Source organism: Drosophila pseudoobscura, chromosome X (genome assembly GCF_009870125.1).
Source record: "Drosophila pseudoobscura strain MV-25-SWS-2005 chromosome X, UCI_Dpse_MV25, whole genome shotgun sequence".
Lineage (NCBI taxonomy): Eukaryota > Metazoa > Arthropoda > Insecta > Diptera > Drosophilidae > Drosophila > Drosophila pseudoobscura.
In genome coordinates, this window is record NC_046683.1 from 57,175,989 (window position 1) to 57,191,223 (window position 15,235).

A 15,235-nucleotide genomic window follows, 5' to 3' on the forward strand; every position below is an offset into this window, starting at 1 on the left:
TTTAAGCGTAGTGATGTGTATAATCGGGAAAACCCGTTCGGGGACGCACTTTAATCTGAATATTCGTCTGAAAACTTATGTAAACTAAGAGAATCTACTTGTTGACGATCTTTAGGGTTCCCTTTGAGTTGACTTTTCCGTTGAGTGTAAACTGTAATCTTAAGGAAACTTCATTTACTTTATAATTTAAGCTCTACTCGAAGATGCAAGAGGTATATCCTATGAAGAGTGTACAAAATCCTATGAAAGGTGTTTAAGTTAAGAGATCTGCATGAATACACAGTAGATGTTTCGAATGAAACGCCTTCGTTTGCATGCAGCTCTCTAGTGTTCAATACTATAGTTTTAAGAGTAAACCCCCCTAATCCTCATCGCGGTCGTCCTCATCGTCATCTTTGAGGATCCCCAGACGACGTGCCACCTCCTTAACATTCGCTATGAACTCCTCCTGGACCAAATTGAAGCTCATGGCCAGGAGAGCAATGCCAAAGAGCAGATACAACGAGCAATAGGCAATGGACTGCTCCGACTCATCCTTGACGCCCTTGGCAGGTACAAAGTCGCCAAATCCTAGAGAGAAACATGAACAGAATCAGCACAAAAGATCTCTGAAAGTACCTCTGGAATATCCTACCGATTGTCGTCAGCGTGATGAAGCAGAAGTAGGCCGAGTCCAGAAAGGACCAGTTCTCCCAGTAGGCAAACAGGGCGGCGCCTCCCAGGATGTAGCTGACGACCAGGAAGACGCACAGCCAGATGGGCACAGGACGGTCCTTGGGCAGGAGATCGCCATAGTCCCCATAGTCCTCCCCATACATGGAGTCGTCCTCGTCGTATTCGTAGCTGGGACGACGTCGGATCTGCCGCTGCACAGGGAAACCCATGGGCGACATGATACGTGGCGAGGGAGGCAGACGCTCGGCCCGCTCCCTCCGACGATGATTGCGGCGCGGCTCGCGACTCCTGGACTTGCTATGGACGGGGGGATAGTCCTCGTAGTGGCCGCCGTCGCACAGGGACACCTCATCGAAGCTCTCCTCCACATAATCCTCGTAGCTGCGCGGAGAGCGTCCTCGTCGGTCCCTGCGATGATCCCTGGAGGACCCCTGTGGCGGAGCATCGTAGTCGGGGAGCTCCAAGTGGTTGCCATAGCGTGTGGATTGACGTCCCAGGCTGCCAGCGCGACGACCTGCGTTCCGAGGAGGCTGCGGAGAACGCTCCCTCTCGCGATCCCTCTGTCGTTGTCGCTGGTGTGCGGATCGGGGCATTGATTGACTCCGTGGCGCTGCATTCCTGGTGGTCCGCTGGTGGCCAGATCCTCCTCCGAAGTCATCCAGGGCGTATCGGTTGGGTATAATCGGAGTCTTGCGCACCACATCCTCGTCCACATCTTCGTAGTGCTGCGAGGAGACGTGCCGCGGGTCCACGGACTTGGCTCGGGCCCCGCGACCTGGGGCAGAATGCAGGCGGTGCAGCTCCCGCGAGGCCTTGGACTCCTGATGCTGGGGCGAGCGGACAGAACGGACACTGGCGGCCCTCTTTGCCGGCGGCTGTAGGTCACTGAAATCCTCCATGGATCCTGCATCAAAATCGTGCCGATAGCGCTCCCGCTCCACCGTATGCCGATCCCGCATGCGATCTCTCTGCCTCTGGCGGCTGCTGTAGCGATTGCCGCGATTCAGAGTCTGCGTCTGCATCTCGTACTCATCCCCGTAGATGTTGTGCCGCTGCTGGCGAGGCTGTGCCGCAATCTGCTGCTGGCGGCGATTGCGTCCTCCACTGCTGCGGTGGCCAAACTCCCTATCATCGTAGCCGCCGCCGACGCCCCGCCCCATGGTGCGCAGTTCCGGATCGGAATGGGCATGCCCCATGGAGGGACCGAACCCGGAGTCATTGCCCGATCGCTGTGTCATCTTCATGGATCGCCGGAACGAGGGTGGCGGCTGGGAGCGGGCATACCGCTGTCCCCTCACCGACCGCTGCCTGGAGCGGGCATTCCTCGGCCGCTTGGCCGTCCGCGTGCACACATAGCAGCAGATGCGCCAGTAGAGAAAACTATGAAAGAGAGAAGTGGTGTGGAGTGGAGTCATTAGCGGCGGAGTCACGCAACTGTGGAGATGTCAGCGCGCAGTGGCTCACCGGAATGACGTGGCCATCACATCCCCAATGTTGGACAGGCAGATGAGCATCAGCGGGATGCCGACGATGGCATAGAAAATCGTTGTCACCTTGCCCCAGTCGGTGCGCGGTGATATGTGGCCATAGCCTGTGAAAAAAGAGTACAGTAAAAAGCATGTATTAGAAGATACTCGTACTTAAACATGGAAACCGATTCCGAACGGGGAGTGTCTTTTGTTTGTGCGTCTTGCCCGTGTCTTACCTTCAACTCTTTCGAACACCAAAAGTTCTTGAAATGCTAATGAGGTCTCTCGGGTCTAATCTCAGGGTGTACTTGTCGCTCCCCAAAAAAGCACCAACACCATTACCGCAAATGGCATTTCAAGTCTGCCGCCGCTTTTGGCATTTACGGAAATGCGATTATCTCTATAGAATTCTACGGCTACGACTGCCACTGCGACTATCTGGTATGCTTAATAGGAATGGGAATGGGAATGGGCGTGTGGGTCAGTAAACCCAGAGTTTAAATCTGGCCAGAAAGCCGAAAGAGCATAAATCCATATCGGGAAATTGTGCAAAAAGCACAAATACAAAAAAAACCAAATAAAAAGCAAATAAAACCCAAAAATTCCCATCATTAAATTCTAAACAACGAGCTACACTCGAAGAAAAATATGCGTGCAGCAGCTTTTAAGTTTTTAAATAAAAGATACTCCAACTAAACTTTCTTTCTTTTTTTAATATTATCTTGTATATCTAAGGATTCTTCTACTAAGATCTTATAGATGTAATTGGAAAACTATTGATAAACTATTTCTGGAGAGATGATTTGTGTACAAATCGCATAAAAAGACTTAATAGGTTGTACTGTAAAGACTTCCTGTTAAGGATCTATCTTTCTACTCGTATCTATATATCTATCTAATCTCTATTTACTAATCATATATCATATTATAGCAGCTAAAAGCTTAAGCTCAATTCATAATTTCCAGATCTCCTACCATTCTTGCAGAAACCTTGTCCGATGGTACCACTATAACTTCTAGAGAGCTTCTATAGAAAGAGGTTTTTTTCGCCAGTGTAAACTCTCATCACGATCGGTCGTTTGGTCGGTCAGTCGCGTTTGACCTTGCCGTTGTTTTGACTACAGTCGTAATTCCACTTTTGATTTCATTTGACACGCTCCACACTCCACCCTGCGCCCTGTGCACCTGCCCCAATGGAATGGGGAATGGAACCCCGTTTTTAGAGGTCATTCACGTGTGCAACAAACTGTGGCGGCTACACAGTCAGAGATGATTTTTTGACCTATGACTTTTGTGATCATGGGACTAGCGGGGGTGCCATCTCTGCTATCTGTGATCAAGGCAGCAGGGGGCGGGGGTTGCTCTGCTCTGCTCTGCTCCACTATAATGAGAGGAGAGGAGCCTTGGGAGGCTCTTTTGGGAGCATGCCGAGTCATTGTGGTTTCCAGGAAAACTTTGTTTTTTGGATGAAAAGCCAATTGATGCCGTGACATCAATTAATGTGAGCAATTGCCAAATGATTGACGATCGTTCGGTTGCGATTGATGTGATTTCAACGTGATCAATGAATGGACATAATCGGTTGTCCGATTGCAGCAGTTCCTGGGCGTTCCTCCGGCCAGGCCGTCGATCGTGCCACGCTTCTTTGCGGTTTCGCTTCAGGTGAATCAACGATCCATACCATACCATACCATACCATAACGATACGAAGCGATACAAATACGAGACGATACCAAAAAGATCTGTGCGGCGGCAGTGTCTGGCACGACGAACGTCTGTGTCTGCTGCTGCTCCAATGTTTGCGTTGATTCATTGGCTTCGTACCCACCTGCTGCCTGTCGGATGGCGGTGCCCTCGCCGGTTGACTGGGTTTTTGTGCGTCGTCACCATCGGGCGAGCCATCGTTCCATGTTCCCATCACCGCTGGTTGTGCTGGTGTTGTGGCTCGTTCTCTGGCTGTTTGTTATATAAGTAGCATGCGTCGGTGGCATAACCGAATCATTCTGTTGGGGCATCTCGTGGCGAACAAGACGCAAAATACGGTTCAGAAAAACAATAGAGAGAACAAATCGAAAACCATGCGAAGTGATTGCTTAATTTTGGCTCTGGGCCTGGTGCTGCTGGTGGGATCTGTGGCCGGAAAATCCTCATCGCTGTCCGATGGAGACCGGGACCAGTGGGTGTGGCGCTCCTACAACCGACAGCAGCGATCCTTTCGCGACGGAGGAGGCGACATCGGCAGGAGTAGAAGCGCCGCCATAAGGAATTCGTACGACAACAAGCTGAGACGAGAGCCCACCACGCGCAGACCGTTGCCTGGAGAGCCCGAGAACGATGAGATCGAGGACTATGCGGATGCGGTGGATCCCAACCGGGCATCCCAGGACACCACTACTCCCAATGTGGGCACGCGGCAGTACAATCCGTACGGGGGACAGCCGAATGCGGGCCAATTTGGCGGATCGGGACTCTCTGGAGGATATGGCGGCAGTCCGGGAGTTCTTGTTGGACCGGGAGGACCCACTGGAATCATTGGACGGCAGCCCTTGTATCCGTCTCCCTACCAGCCGGGCTATGGGGGATTCAACGGAGCCCAGAACGGCATTGGAGGATATCCGGGCGGAATCTATGGCGGAGCATCAGGTGCAGGACTCCAGGGCTATCCAGGAGCCTCTGGAGCGGGCTATCCAGGTGGCAGTCTAGGAGGAGCCTTTGGCGGCTACCCCAGCAACGGCCTGGGCGTCGGGCAGTTCTCTGGCGTGGGACAGCAATTCCCAAGCGGCGGACAGTTCTCTGGCGTTGCACAGCAGTTCCCTGGCGCTAGCCAATTCCCTGGCTCGGGCGGACAATATCCCTTCGGGGGATCCTACCCAGGAGGAGATTTCAACGGCAATCAGTTTGCAGGTCAGTTCCCGGGCAACGGGGGACAGCAGTATCCCTCGAATCAGTTTGGCGGCGGCGGACCGCAGTACACCGAGGGCTATGGTCTGGCCGGAGGACTGGGTCTCGGACAGCTGGGCATCGGAGGGGCAGGAGGAGGTCCCTATGGAGGCGGAAACTTTGGCTTTGATGAAAAGTCCTCCCCACCGGTGGTGGCCGAAGGCAAGAGCGCCAAGAGTGTGGATGCGGCGCCCAGGAACGTGAACGATAAGCTAAGCAAGAAGATCTAGGATCCAGGACCCACGATCCAGGATCAGGAGATCCCTTAGACGTACTCCCACCCCGCCCGTCAGTTGTAAATAGAACCCCACTGTCCCTACTATTTTTTTTGCTTAGTTATAGTTCCTAGACCTAGAAACGAATCGAATCGAATAAATCATTAGAGCGAAGAGCCCGAGACCCACCTATCGTTGTGATCACAATGATCGAGTAGAAGAGGGAGCCGGCAAAGGTCCATTGCGACTTGCGCAGATCCTCGTCCCCGTCCCAGCCATCCGCCTTGATGGCCGTGAGGATCTGCTTCTCGAAATTGGCCAGATGTTTGCTCACATTCGCCATCCAGTCGCTTTCCCTCAAGACCAGGGCATCGTCCGACAAGAGCCAAATGTTCTCCGTGAGATTGAAGCGAAGGTTCTGAATGTCGCGCTTGACCTGAAGGAAGGAGGGATTAGATATCAGGGGAACCAAGATGTTGTATAGAATGGCTGTACCTCCAGTTCATGTGGTCGCTCCAAGTGCTGGAAGAGATACGCGCCTCCGACGCAGTAGGAGACCACCAGGAGGACGAGCAGGACATGCGACACAATGCAGGTGATGATCTTCCATGAGAAACAGATGGCCGCCACACAGCGTCCGCGTTCGGGTTTTGCCGGTTCCACCATGTGCGCCGGCAGAGATTGGGCCCGTCTACCCGACATGGCTACGCGATTGGACCGCTTGGACCCTCCTCTTGGCCTAATTTATCGCTTGGCTGATCATAAATTATGCGTGGAAAAGAAACGAAAACGAAATCGAGAAAGAAAACCAAATTAAGGACAAGAAACCGCAGAAGCAGACGTAGACGGAGACGGAGACGCTCGATTATTTGTCTAAATAAATATTTATTTATGTGGGTTGTTGGGTCTGTTGGCTCTGTTGGGGGGCAAGGCCGAAGATGAGCGGAAAGAGAGAGACAGAGAGAGATATATCGAGAGAGGCTGAGGCTGAGGCAGAGGCATGGAGCGGAGAGGCGACTCCATGGAAAACTATTTTCGTACGCCGGGAGGGGGCATCCAAATAACGCGGACACACGCCTCAAGAGAACTACTCTTTCGAGTGGTTCTTTCTCGCTGCCTACACTCGTACAACGGGGAGACTACATAACATTTCCGTGCAATTATGAAGTTCGATTGAATGGAGAATGGGTGTGGATATGGATATAAGTGCTGCCCTAATGATGATTACCAAAACACGTACACGTACGCACGGGGTAACCCGAGTATGAGTATGTGCAATCTCAATCGCAATGGGAAAATCTGTTTAGTTTTTCAATTTTCCTTTCCATGCTGTGTTTCCACCACTCTCTACTTCCAACAACAACAGAAAATCAAAATCAAAACCAAAAAAACAAAAACAAAACACTGCCTGACGACGAATCCGCGCGCAAAGAACCGACCCGGTGATCCGTGAACCGATCCGTACGACTCTCCAACGTTTACTGAGGAGCCCACTGGCTGGCGGATGGATCTCAGATCTTGATCTCTCGATATACGGTTTTATTTTTGGTCTTACTCGAAGCTCTCTTTTGTTTTGTTTTTCTTTTTTTGGAAAATCTTGTTCTGTTTTGTTTGGTTTACTCATGTGGATCCACCGACTGATGGGTGGATCGGCGCATCAGGTGGACCGTTGGATCAGGTGGAATTCGGGCGGGCTTTTTTTGGCGGGGTCTTCCGAAATCACTTTTCAAAGGGCAGACGATCGGGCGTGTTCAATTTCGCTGAATTTCGCGGGAGTACCCGGTACTCAGTCAGCATACGGAAAAGGGACTAAGGGATATCTTTCCGCGATTTCTCTCAATTTTTCTAGCACTTGTCATGAAAGATGGTAAAACCTAGAGATATTTATATTCTAATGTTAATCGTTTATCGACTGTCTAGACTGACTAGACCATTGGGTGCTCTATTTTATTCGAATTTTAGAATATTTTACATGTCCCCCATCTGTCTCGCTCTCGCTCTTTCACTCTTCACACCAACACCAGCCAATCTATCGTGAACCCCGCCTTTAGAGCGGGCACACTTCACGATTAAGAGTGGGAGAGAGGGAGAGAAAGAAAGAGAGAGAGAGAACGAGACTGCCTAGGCGCGTGGAAGGGGTAGTCTAGCCACTCTAAATGGATTTCCTTCATTCTGGCCATAATAATGATCCGTTCTATATCCAGTTTCCAGTCTGATAGAATCCACAGCCGCCTCAAATACTCCTCGAGTATCTCTGATGGAAAAGTATGAGACATGTTGTAACATCCACCTACAAGGAAACTCCTCTCTGGTGGCCTTCCTTGACTTTGGGCTTCAAGGAAAAGGCACTGATGTGTCGGTTAATGCCCATTAATGCCCAAAAATATCTGCAATGCGAACTACGCGGGTCTGTGTGATAACTGGTCGTTGATTCCCCACCAGAGAAATAATAAGAAAATCCTGAATCGTGAAACTCTATAAACGCATATTCTGTACTTAATTTTAAAACTTTTTTGTAAATAAATTCCCACACGAATAAAGTAAAATATACTTTAATTTAATCATTATAATTTCTGCATTTAAATCAGGGACTTAGCCATCTTTTTCCTTGCAGATTGCCACACCTGTTCCTGGGCTTTGTGCTTTGTTGAACATTGGTGAGTACTTTGTTTCATATCGTATATTGCTTATCTACTAAAACCGTTTATGGCCAATCGACTGCTTCAGTTCGTGCTACATCATCGTTACTTATGATAAGAGTGGACTGCAGTTTGTGTGGCTATATTTAGGCGCCCAGTCGGAGGGGGTGTATGGGCCTCAGTCAACATTCAGTTGCCTGAACGAGCCCTGCAGCCCGAAGAGGCTCTCGAAATCGACGGCTTTGCCCAGCCGCAGGCTCTCGTCGGTGCCGTAGTTGTTCTCCTCCTCCCAGAAGCCTCTGTACGCGAGAATGCGCTGCTCCCACTCGGCGATGATCTCCGGAATGGAACCGTTCTCCCCTCCGTACTCGACGGGTAGATACTTCTTGGGCACTTGCTCGTAGAGGGCCTCCCACTTGCTTCCGTGGACATAGAGCTAAAGAAAGAGGTTGATATCGATTAAATATCGATTGGGCTTCGATTGTAGATCAGAGACTTACGCGTCCCTGCTGCTTCTTGGACAGCATGGGCTTGACCATATTGAAGATGGTCTCAAAGCCCCCGGGAGTGTTGATGAAGTGCACGCCTTGGGGTCGCAGGGGCAGTGCCTCCTCCTGGAAGACGGTCATCTTCTTGGCAAATGCCGGTGTCATGTGCAGGAAGTGTGCTGTGGTGACATTGGCCAGATCCAGTATGGAGACCATGCCGTTGACAATGGCCACATCGTCCTCGTTCAGCATGATCTGTTGCATGAGTCCCGCCGCGTGATTCACCTCCTGAAAAGTGTACTTGCTCGGATCGTACACGGCCTGTCGCAGGAGTGCTATGCGCGGACCATTGTCGTTCAGGGGACGCGGCAACAGAATAATGGCTCTTTAGAGGGAGATCCGAGATCGATGAGTACTTTGGGACTGGCAGGGGCTTCGGCCTCCCTCCCGGAACTCACCCCAATCGAAAGATCTCCAACATCTTGTCCACATCCACATTGTGGGCCGCATAGAAATCCGGGTATTTGGTGCGCAGCGTATAGAACCGATCGATCTTGGACTTGGTTCGCTCCAGGCTGTACTTGCAGCCGCGGAGGAAGTTCACCAGCGTCTGATCGTCCGTGCGGGCCTTAAGGTGGGGCTGCTGGCGGATCCACTCCCTCAGGGCGGCAATGTCATCCTCAATCTTCTCGGGAATCTCGTTCAGCTTCTCCACGGCATTCTTCTGCAGCTCGGGGCTCAGCGGACGGATGGCAGGCGGCATCTTGGGGAGCGCACGGTTCGATTGATCGGCGAACGAACGTCGAGTGGCGACCCCGGCCTTTGTGTGCCTCAAAATGGTAATCGATAAGCTATCGTGGATGGATTGAAAGAGTCGATTCGAGTCGAGTCGCTAAGAAAGAGTGTAGCAGCGCTTATCAGAAAGCATTTATTATTGGTTTATGGGGCAGATAGTACTACTCCTACGGCGAAGGGTTGGCCTCAGTCGATGGCCAGCAGGCGGAAGGAGCCATCCACACCGAAGTGACTCTCGTGGCTGTTGCCGGGTAGCCGTTGCTCCTCCCTCAGCTGCTCGTTGATGCCAAAGATCTGCGTGCCCTCGAAGTAGCTACGATAGCTTCCCAGCTTGGATTCCATTTCCTCTGTCAAGTCCTGAATAGAGCCCTTGGTTCCGCCATATTCGACTGGTAAATACTCCCGAGAGACGCGCTCAAAGATCGCCTCTGGATCAGCGCTAACAGATACCTTGAAAATACAACAAATAAGAGGAAAAAGAATCCGCAATTAAAGTCTGGGACTTACCCTCTCTCTGATCTTTCCGGGAAACCAGGAGAGCAGTGATTTGAAGCCCGTTTCGAAGGCCCTCGGGACATTGATGAAGTGAATGCCCTTCTGCCGCGTGGGCATCGCCTCGTCGGCGTAGGCTGAGAATTTGCTAAGGAGCTGCGGCTGGAGGGCAAACAGATTTGCAGCCGTGACTCCCGTCATGTCCATGATCTCCATATAGCCACTGACAGTGGCATTATCGTCCTCGAGCATCATGATCTCCCCGAACATTGAGCCCACGCGAATGATGTCCTGGAACTTGAATTTCTGGGTGTCGTAGGAACCCACTCGAATGATTGTGACGGCAGGACCAGTGTCCCCTTTGTCCAGGGGAATGCGCAAGATCACACTGCAAGGAGAAGGAGATCTGTAGGAGAACCTTGTCTTGAAGAGGTTTCTTTAGAGCGGTTTACCCCATTCGAATGATCTCCAGCACCTGAGGATCATCCACCAGTCGATGTTCATTGAAGACCTCCGGTATCACCGCCTGCAAAGTGTAGAACCGATCGATCTTTTGCTTGGCCTTCTCCAAACTGAACTTTGATCCTCGCAGAAAACTCAGCAGGAACTGATCCTCCATGCAGGCAGAGAGATGCGGCTGCTTCTGCAACCAGATCCTCAATGAGGATATGTCCGACTCCACGCGATCGGGGACCTCATTGAGCTCCTCGATGGCAATCTTTTGCAGGCCCGCCGGCAAGGGTCGAAGGAATGTCATGCTGACTATCGCGCTATCGATTGCAGACTGCCCAAAAACTGTGCCAAAACAAAAATGACTGATTTCGGTAATGCACTTGCAAGAGCTCCACGAATACACTCGAAATATATGTTTATTCAAAGCTAAGGCCGATAAGATCGGACTAATCTAGCGATTAGCAGCGGTCTGGCTAAGTTTTTTGCTCTGACTTCTAAGGCCTGAAAGGAAGGTCCATTGAATATGGACCTCTGGAGAGCACGGCGGTTCCCATAAACGAATGGCACTTCATGAGAGCTTAGAGGCAAAGCTCTGGCCCATCACACAACATGAGGAGGCTACTGTGTTCCCATAAACGAATGGCACTTGATAGAATTTCATATAGCTTCAGCTTTAGCCTGTCCTCAGATGAGGAACAAGTTTTTTTTTGCATGCACATTACTCTTCCCTGAATATATACCATTTTACAGGTATACATCTTGAGTTTTCCGCAACTTTGCGTCCCTGAAATGGGAAAAAATTCAATATTCTGCAGCAGCATTTCAATCCAGAAAAGGAGAACTGAAAAGTTCCAATTAATCCATATTTCCAGACGTACCCGAAGTTTTTTAGGCTCTTTAATTTCTTATCACCATAAACCCTTCATAAAATACTATCTGCATCTGAAAGATAACCCCAGAGACAGTGCTTCCTTCCAAAGATAACGTATCGATATCGGTACGAGTACGACGACGAGTACGAGTATGTATGTATGTATATATATATATATTTTATTTGTAGCAAAAGAAACATAAAAGAAGTAAAAGTACGCTGCGTTTCACAACAGAAAAAAAAAATACCTACGCTACTTATTGGCTATGAACCCGCGGTTGAAGCTGCCACCGTAACTACAATTGATCATGAGATATGTATGTATGCGATAAAAAAAAAATATATATATATGTATATATAGTTAAATATATGTGTATGTGTACGATAGATATACGTTTGTATGAATAGTTCTATAAATACGATCCGTTCTGTTCTGTTCTGATCCGATCTGATGGGTGTTTCTGTCGTAACCTAAGAGTGTGGCTTGCTATTGCACAGGAGCAGGAATCATGGAGAAAATAGGATCGAGATTCATTCGAGAGGGGATTTTAGGGAGAATCAGTAGAGGCCACATGGAAGATCCGTCACCTTGGACATCGATCCCTGGGTGTAGGAGCGCGTGCGCGACGCGGGACTCTGTCCGGGCATCGTCACTCCCACCGGTGGCTCCTGGTGCATCCTCATGGCCGGATTGCTGCTGAAGTAGATCTGCTGGTTGCTGCGCGACTTCTCCCTGCCGATGATGGCCGCCTCGTTGAGAGCCTCGTGGGCGCCGCCGCTGGAGGAGGAGGCAAAGGCCGCCTCCAGGCGCTCCACATTCTTGGTGACGCGACGGGCCTGCAGGGCGGCCGTGATGTCGGGCTTCGGGTACCGCTGCGGCGTGTTCATTCCCGTCATGAAGAAGACGCCGTTGAACTGCTGGGCCGGTGGGGCAGGCGGGGCCGGTGCTGGTGGCTTCATCTTGTGGGGCACTACCTGGACCTGTACCTGCAGCTGGGGTCCATCCTGGGCGCTCTTTCGCAGGGCCTGCATCGTGGGGTCGTGCTCGTCGTGCCGTGCATTCATAATGACGTCGAGGAGCTCCCGATTGGTGCTGGCATTGTAGGCCGTGGCGGCGGCATTGGCCTCCGGCATATCGGGGGATGGGGAGTCCATGGCGTAGCTCGACGGATGATCCGTCTCGGGGGCATCGTAGTCGGCCTCATCGAAGAAGGTCTGCATGGCGGCCAGTCGTTCGGCAGCCGCTGGATCCCCCGGATGATGCAACAGCATCCCGTAGTCGGAGCCACCCTCCTGCTCGGAGCAATCGGTGCGGGGCACGAGATGCGCCAGGGAGCGGGATTTCCTCGGAGGCTGCGGCACAATGTTCACCGGGACAATGTCCTGTTCCACGGGAGGACGATGCCGTGACTTTTGCTGGCTGCTGCCGATCTGCTTCTCCGCCTCGCTGACGATGTTGTCCAGCTCCTCGATGACGTCCTCAATGGTGGCCGCATCGTCCTCGTCCTCGTCCACGGGGATCTTCAGCGACTTGTGATGCTGATTCTTCGCTGCCTTCGAGGGCAGCACCATGATGGGCACTGGACTGAGAGATGCCCCCGTCTCGGAGCTACTGATGCCCTCGTCCTCGTGCTCCGAACAGCTCTGCTTCGTGGTCTTTCCCGGGGGCGGCACCTGTCGTGGCAGTGCCACCGGCTGGTGCGACTCCACCGGCTTGAAGTTGGACTCCTGCTGCGCCCCTTGCAGGCGGAAGATCTCCCTCTGGAGCTCTGCGCATCGCTCCTGCAGACGCCGCTCCATGGACGTAAGAACGGCCTTCTCCTCGTGTAGGATCTGCACGCGACGCTCGAGGATCACCATTTGGCTGCGGGTGCGATCCGCATCGCGGGCCTGGGCCATCATCTTGTCGACGTCGATGTGGAGCTCGTTGAAGCGCTTCACCTCCGCCCGCAGGCTGTCCAGCCAGGGCGAGGAGGAGGAGATGGTCCGCGCCAGAGTGCTGGGATCGAGACCCGCTTGGAAGAGCTCCGCCTGGATGTAGAGACGCTGCTGAATGCTCACCGCACTCTCGATGAATGTGTTGAGGAATCTGCCGAGAGGGGGGATTAGGGACACTTGGAGACCTTCATCTTCAGGTATTTGATGGCTTTACTCACTTGACACCTGCACACTGGAGCTCCCCGGATCCCCCGCCGCTGTTGAGGATCCCCACCAGCAGGCGGAAGCGCACGGGTTCACTGCAACGCAATCGAAGCGTGGACATGGCCTCCGAGACGGCTGTGTGTCCCGCGGTGGCGATCTTCTGGCTGCCACTCCCACTGCCAAAGGGCTGGCGGTCGCAGGCGGAGGCCAGCAGCTGCAACGCGAGGATCCGCGCACGAATGCCCTGCCCCGTGGCCGAGGAAGCAAGCGGCATGAGGCCCACAGGCGTGTTCCCTAAACGGGCTATGGCATCCAGCGATCGAGAGCAGCAGATGCTCAGGCATTGGCTGTAAATGGAGAGCGATTAAGGATTACGGACTACCGATTGCGTGGGAGAGGTGGGACTTACAGGCAGGAGAGCTCATCGAGCAGTGCCCGGCGCTGGTAGCTCTGCGGATTGCGGGACATGGCCAGAGAATTGCTGGCTCCTGGCACTGGGGCCGGGGCATTGCTCGCCTGCGCCATTTGGATGGCCCGCAGGACCTCCAGGAGATGGCTAATCCCATCCGATGGCGTGGCCACGAACTCTTGAACGAAGCTGCAAGCAAGAAGAAGAGCCTTAGAGGATGAGGCAAGTGGTAGAGGGAAGAGCACCTCACCTGGGAAAGGATACCCTTAGATCAGCCCTCAGTTTGGTCAGCAGATCCGTGATGGAGCCAAACTGTCGGAGCGACATCTCGCTGTCGCTCTCCGGCGGTGCAGGAATGGGAGATCTGCAAGGAATCGCAAGGAAATGGTAGGAGATCGTATCTGCATGGAGAAGGATTATATCCCTACTTGTATTCCGAATGCTTTGCTGGCAGTGTGGAGGATCTGTAGGTCTCCTCCTTGGCACTGGGCGTGGTGCAGACGTCGTAAATGGACTTCATTTTCGAGGCACTGCTTCCTTTGGTGAACTTTCGCAGCGAGAGCACATAATCCTCGGGATTGTACACCGGTGGTCGTTGATTTTCCTTTCATTAGAGAAGTAGAGAGACAGATCTTAAGTATGTTTTGTGCAGGGGAGGGGCAGCACTCACTTTGCTGTAGACCGGCGCCTGGGGCCAGCTCTGTTCGGAGCCAGCCATCTTGTAGGAGGCCAAAGATCCATTGAGGCTACTGCCACCGCATTTCTGTGTCCCCGAGGCGGTGCTGGAGCTGCCGCCAGCAGCTGCCTTCGAAGCGGCCGCAGGGGGTGGCGGCGGTGCCATCTTCGAGGCAGTGTCGTGGCAGACACTGGGAGCCATCTGGAACGAGTGTCCCCCGAGGTGTCCCCTGTGCTGCTGGTGCTGCTGGTGGTGTTGGTGCCGGTGTCGCTGCAGCGTTGAGCTGTCACTGCAATAAACGGAAAAGCCATCGGGTGGAGTCAATTAATGTACTCGTACGTGCCTCACATCAAAGAACTTGAATTTGCATTCACATTGGACTATAAATAATCCCCAGAGCCAGTTGGGGGGATTGCATAGAGGATAGAGGATGGGGCGGATAGGTTTTGGGAACACGTAACGCACCGGAAAAACAAGCCGTTAAGTTTATTGAACATATTTCTACGACTATTTAAAGCAAAAGAGTTATCTAGTCTCTGTGGCAGGTTGCCACAGGTTGCCGCAGGTTGCCACAGGTTGCAGTCGCTGCAGATTGGAGTCTGGTTTACAGGTGTCTTGGATATACCCGCTGGAGGAGTATGTTGTGGCATGTGGGCTGTGGGCCCGTTTCCTAACCATCCACTGATCGAACGAACGATCGAATGATTTCTGATTTGTGACATTCGTTGATTCGTTATTTAATTTTCGGCCCAAAAGAAAGACACACACTTTCACTCGCCCCATCCCCATCCCCATCCCCATAAAAGAGAGACATTGGGAGATACCGTTACCGTTGCTGGGTGGCTGTGCTGTGTTGTGATTTGTGCTGCCACAATATGTGGCACCGTTAAGCCAAGCCAATGAGTGGCTATGCAAATGCAAATGCAAATGCCACTGATACCCGTACTGGCATTGTCTGTTGCTATTCGATT

General features: G+C 52.2%; 4 protein-coding genes across 9 annotated transcripts in view; 1 reads left to right on the plus strand and 3 right to left on the minus strand.

The window, feature by feature from the left end:
- Positions 1–18: 18 nt before the first annotated feature.
- galene (potassium two pore domain channel subfamily K member galene) lies at positions 19–6,797 on the minus strand. Of its 2 annotated transcripts, none has more exons than XM_015188095.2 (6): positions 6,540–6,797; positions 5,795–6,054; positions 5,489–5,735; positions 2,140–2,266; positions 635–2,055; positions 19–570 (listed from the first exon to the last, which is right to left on the minus strand). In XM_015188095.2, exons 2-6 carry the CDS (start codon positions 5,999–6,001, stop codon positions 362–364), a joined length of 2,211 nt encoding a protein of 736 aa, XP_015043581.1. In that variant the 5' UTR covers positions 6,002–6,054; positions 6,540–6,797; the 3' UTR covers positions 19–361. The 2 variants fall into 2 exon arrangements, with proteins under 2 accessions (XP_015043581.1, XP_001352464.1); XM_001352428.4 differs by having other exon boundaries at positions 6,528–6,797.
- Positions 4,126–5,483, plus strand: LOC4812201 (glycine-rich cell wall structural protein 1.0). The gene has a single exon (XM_001352429.4). The coding sequence runs from the start codon at positions 4,223–4,225 to the stop codon at positions 5,312–5,314; it is 1,092 nt and encodes a 363-aa protein (XP_001352465.3). The 5' UTR covers positions 4,126–4,222; the 3' UTR covers positions 5,315–5,483.
- Positions 6,798–7,840: 1,043 nt separating the features above from the next.
- On the minus strand, positions 7,841–10,606 carry LOC6899944 (uncharacterized). Its single transcript, XM_002135276.3, has 6 exons — positions 10,166–10,606; positions 9,729–10,101; positions 9,411–9,671; positions 8,885–9,318; positions 8,439–8,811; positions 7,841–8,374 (listed from the first exon to the last, which is right to left on the minus strand). The coding sequence occupies exons 1-6, from the start codon at positions 10,468–10,470 to the stop codon at positions 8,117–8,119; spliced, it is 2,004 nt and encodes a 667-aa protein (XP_002135312.2). The 5' UTR covers positions 10,471–10,606; the 3' UTR covers positions 7,841–8,116.
- A 581-nt stretch (positions 10,607–11,187) lies between these two features.
- mwh (multiple wing hairs) overlaps positions 11,188–15,235 on the minus strand; it is a 34,181-nt gene continuing 30,133 nt past the window's right edge. For 4 of the 5 annotated variants that reach the window (XM_015188098.2, XM_015188097.2, XM_001352430.4 and 1 more), the window contains 6 exons: positions 14,259–14,553; positions 14,017–14,192; positions 13,839–13,952; positions 13,589–13,777; positions 13,194–13,526; positions 11,188–13,126 (listed from right to left, as the gene is read on the minus strand). In XM_015188098.2, the coding sequence (XP_015043584.2) occupies positions 11,596–13,126; positions 13,194–13,526; positions 13,589–13,777; positions 13,839–13,952; positions 14,017–14,192; positions 14,259–14,553 (2,638 nt within the window). In that variant the 3' untranslated portion in view covers positions 11,188–11,595. Of the gene's footprint in view, positions 13,127–13,193; positions 13,527–13,588; positions 13,778–13,838; positions 13,953–14,016; positions 14,193–14,258; positions 14,554–14,729; positions 14,786–15,235 lie in introns of those variants that run through there. The other variant, XM_033381563.1, reaches the window with a different exon arrangement.

Bases quoted from the DNA above. Each gene is read 5' to 3' on its own strand.
- LOC4812201 (XM_001352429.4), top strand. From the start codon at position 4,223: ATGCGAAGTGATTGCTTAATTTTGGCTCTGGGCCTGGTGCTGCTGGTG.
- galene (XM_015188095.2), bottom strand. From the start codon at position 6,001: ATGTCGGGTAGACGGGCCCAATCTCTGCCGGCGCACATGGTGGAACCG. The intron at 5,736-5,794 runs GTACAGCCATTC...TCCTTCCTTCAG, and splicing joins AGCGACCACATGAACTGGAG to GTCAAGCGCGACATTCAGAA. The intron at 2,267-5,488 runs GTGGGTCTCGGG...CTTTTTTCACAG, and splicing joins CATTGTGATCACAACGATAG to GCTATGGCCACATATCACCG.
- LOC6899944 (XM_002135276.3), bottom strand. From the start codon at position 10,470: ATGACATTCCTTCGACCCTTGCCGGCGGGCCTGCAAAAGATTGCCATC. The intron at 9,319-9,410 runs TGAGGCCAACCC...ACTCTTTCTTAG, and splicing joins TCCGCCTGCTGGCCATCGAC to CGACTCGACTCGAATCGACT. The intron at 8,375-8,438 runs GTAAGTCTCTGA...CTCTTTCTTTAG, and splicing joins CCAAGAAGCAGCAGGGACGC to CTCTATGTCCACGGAAGCAA.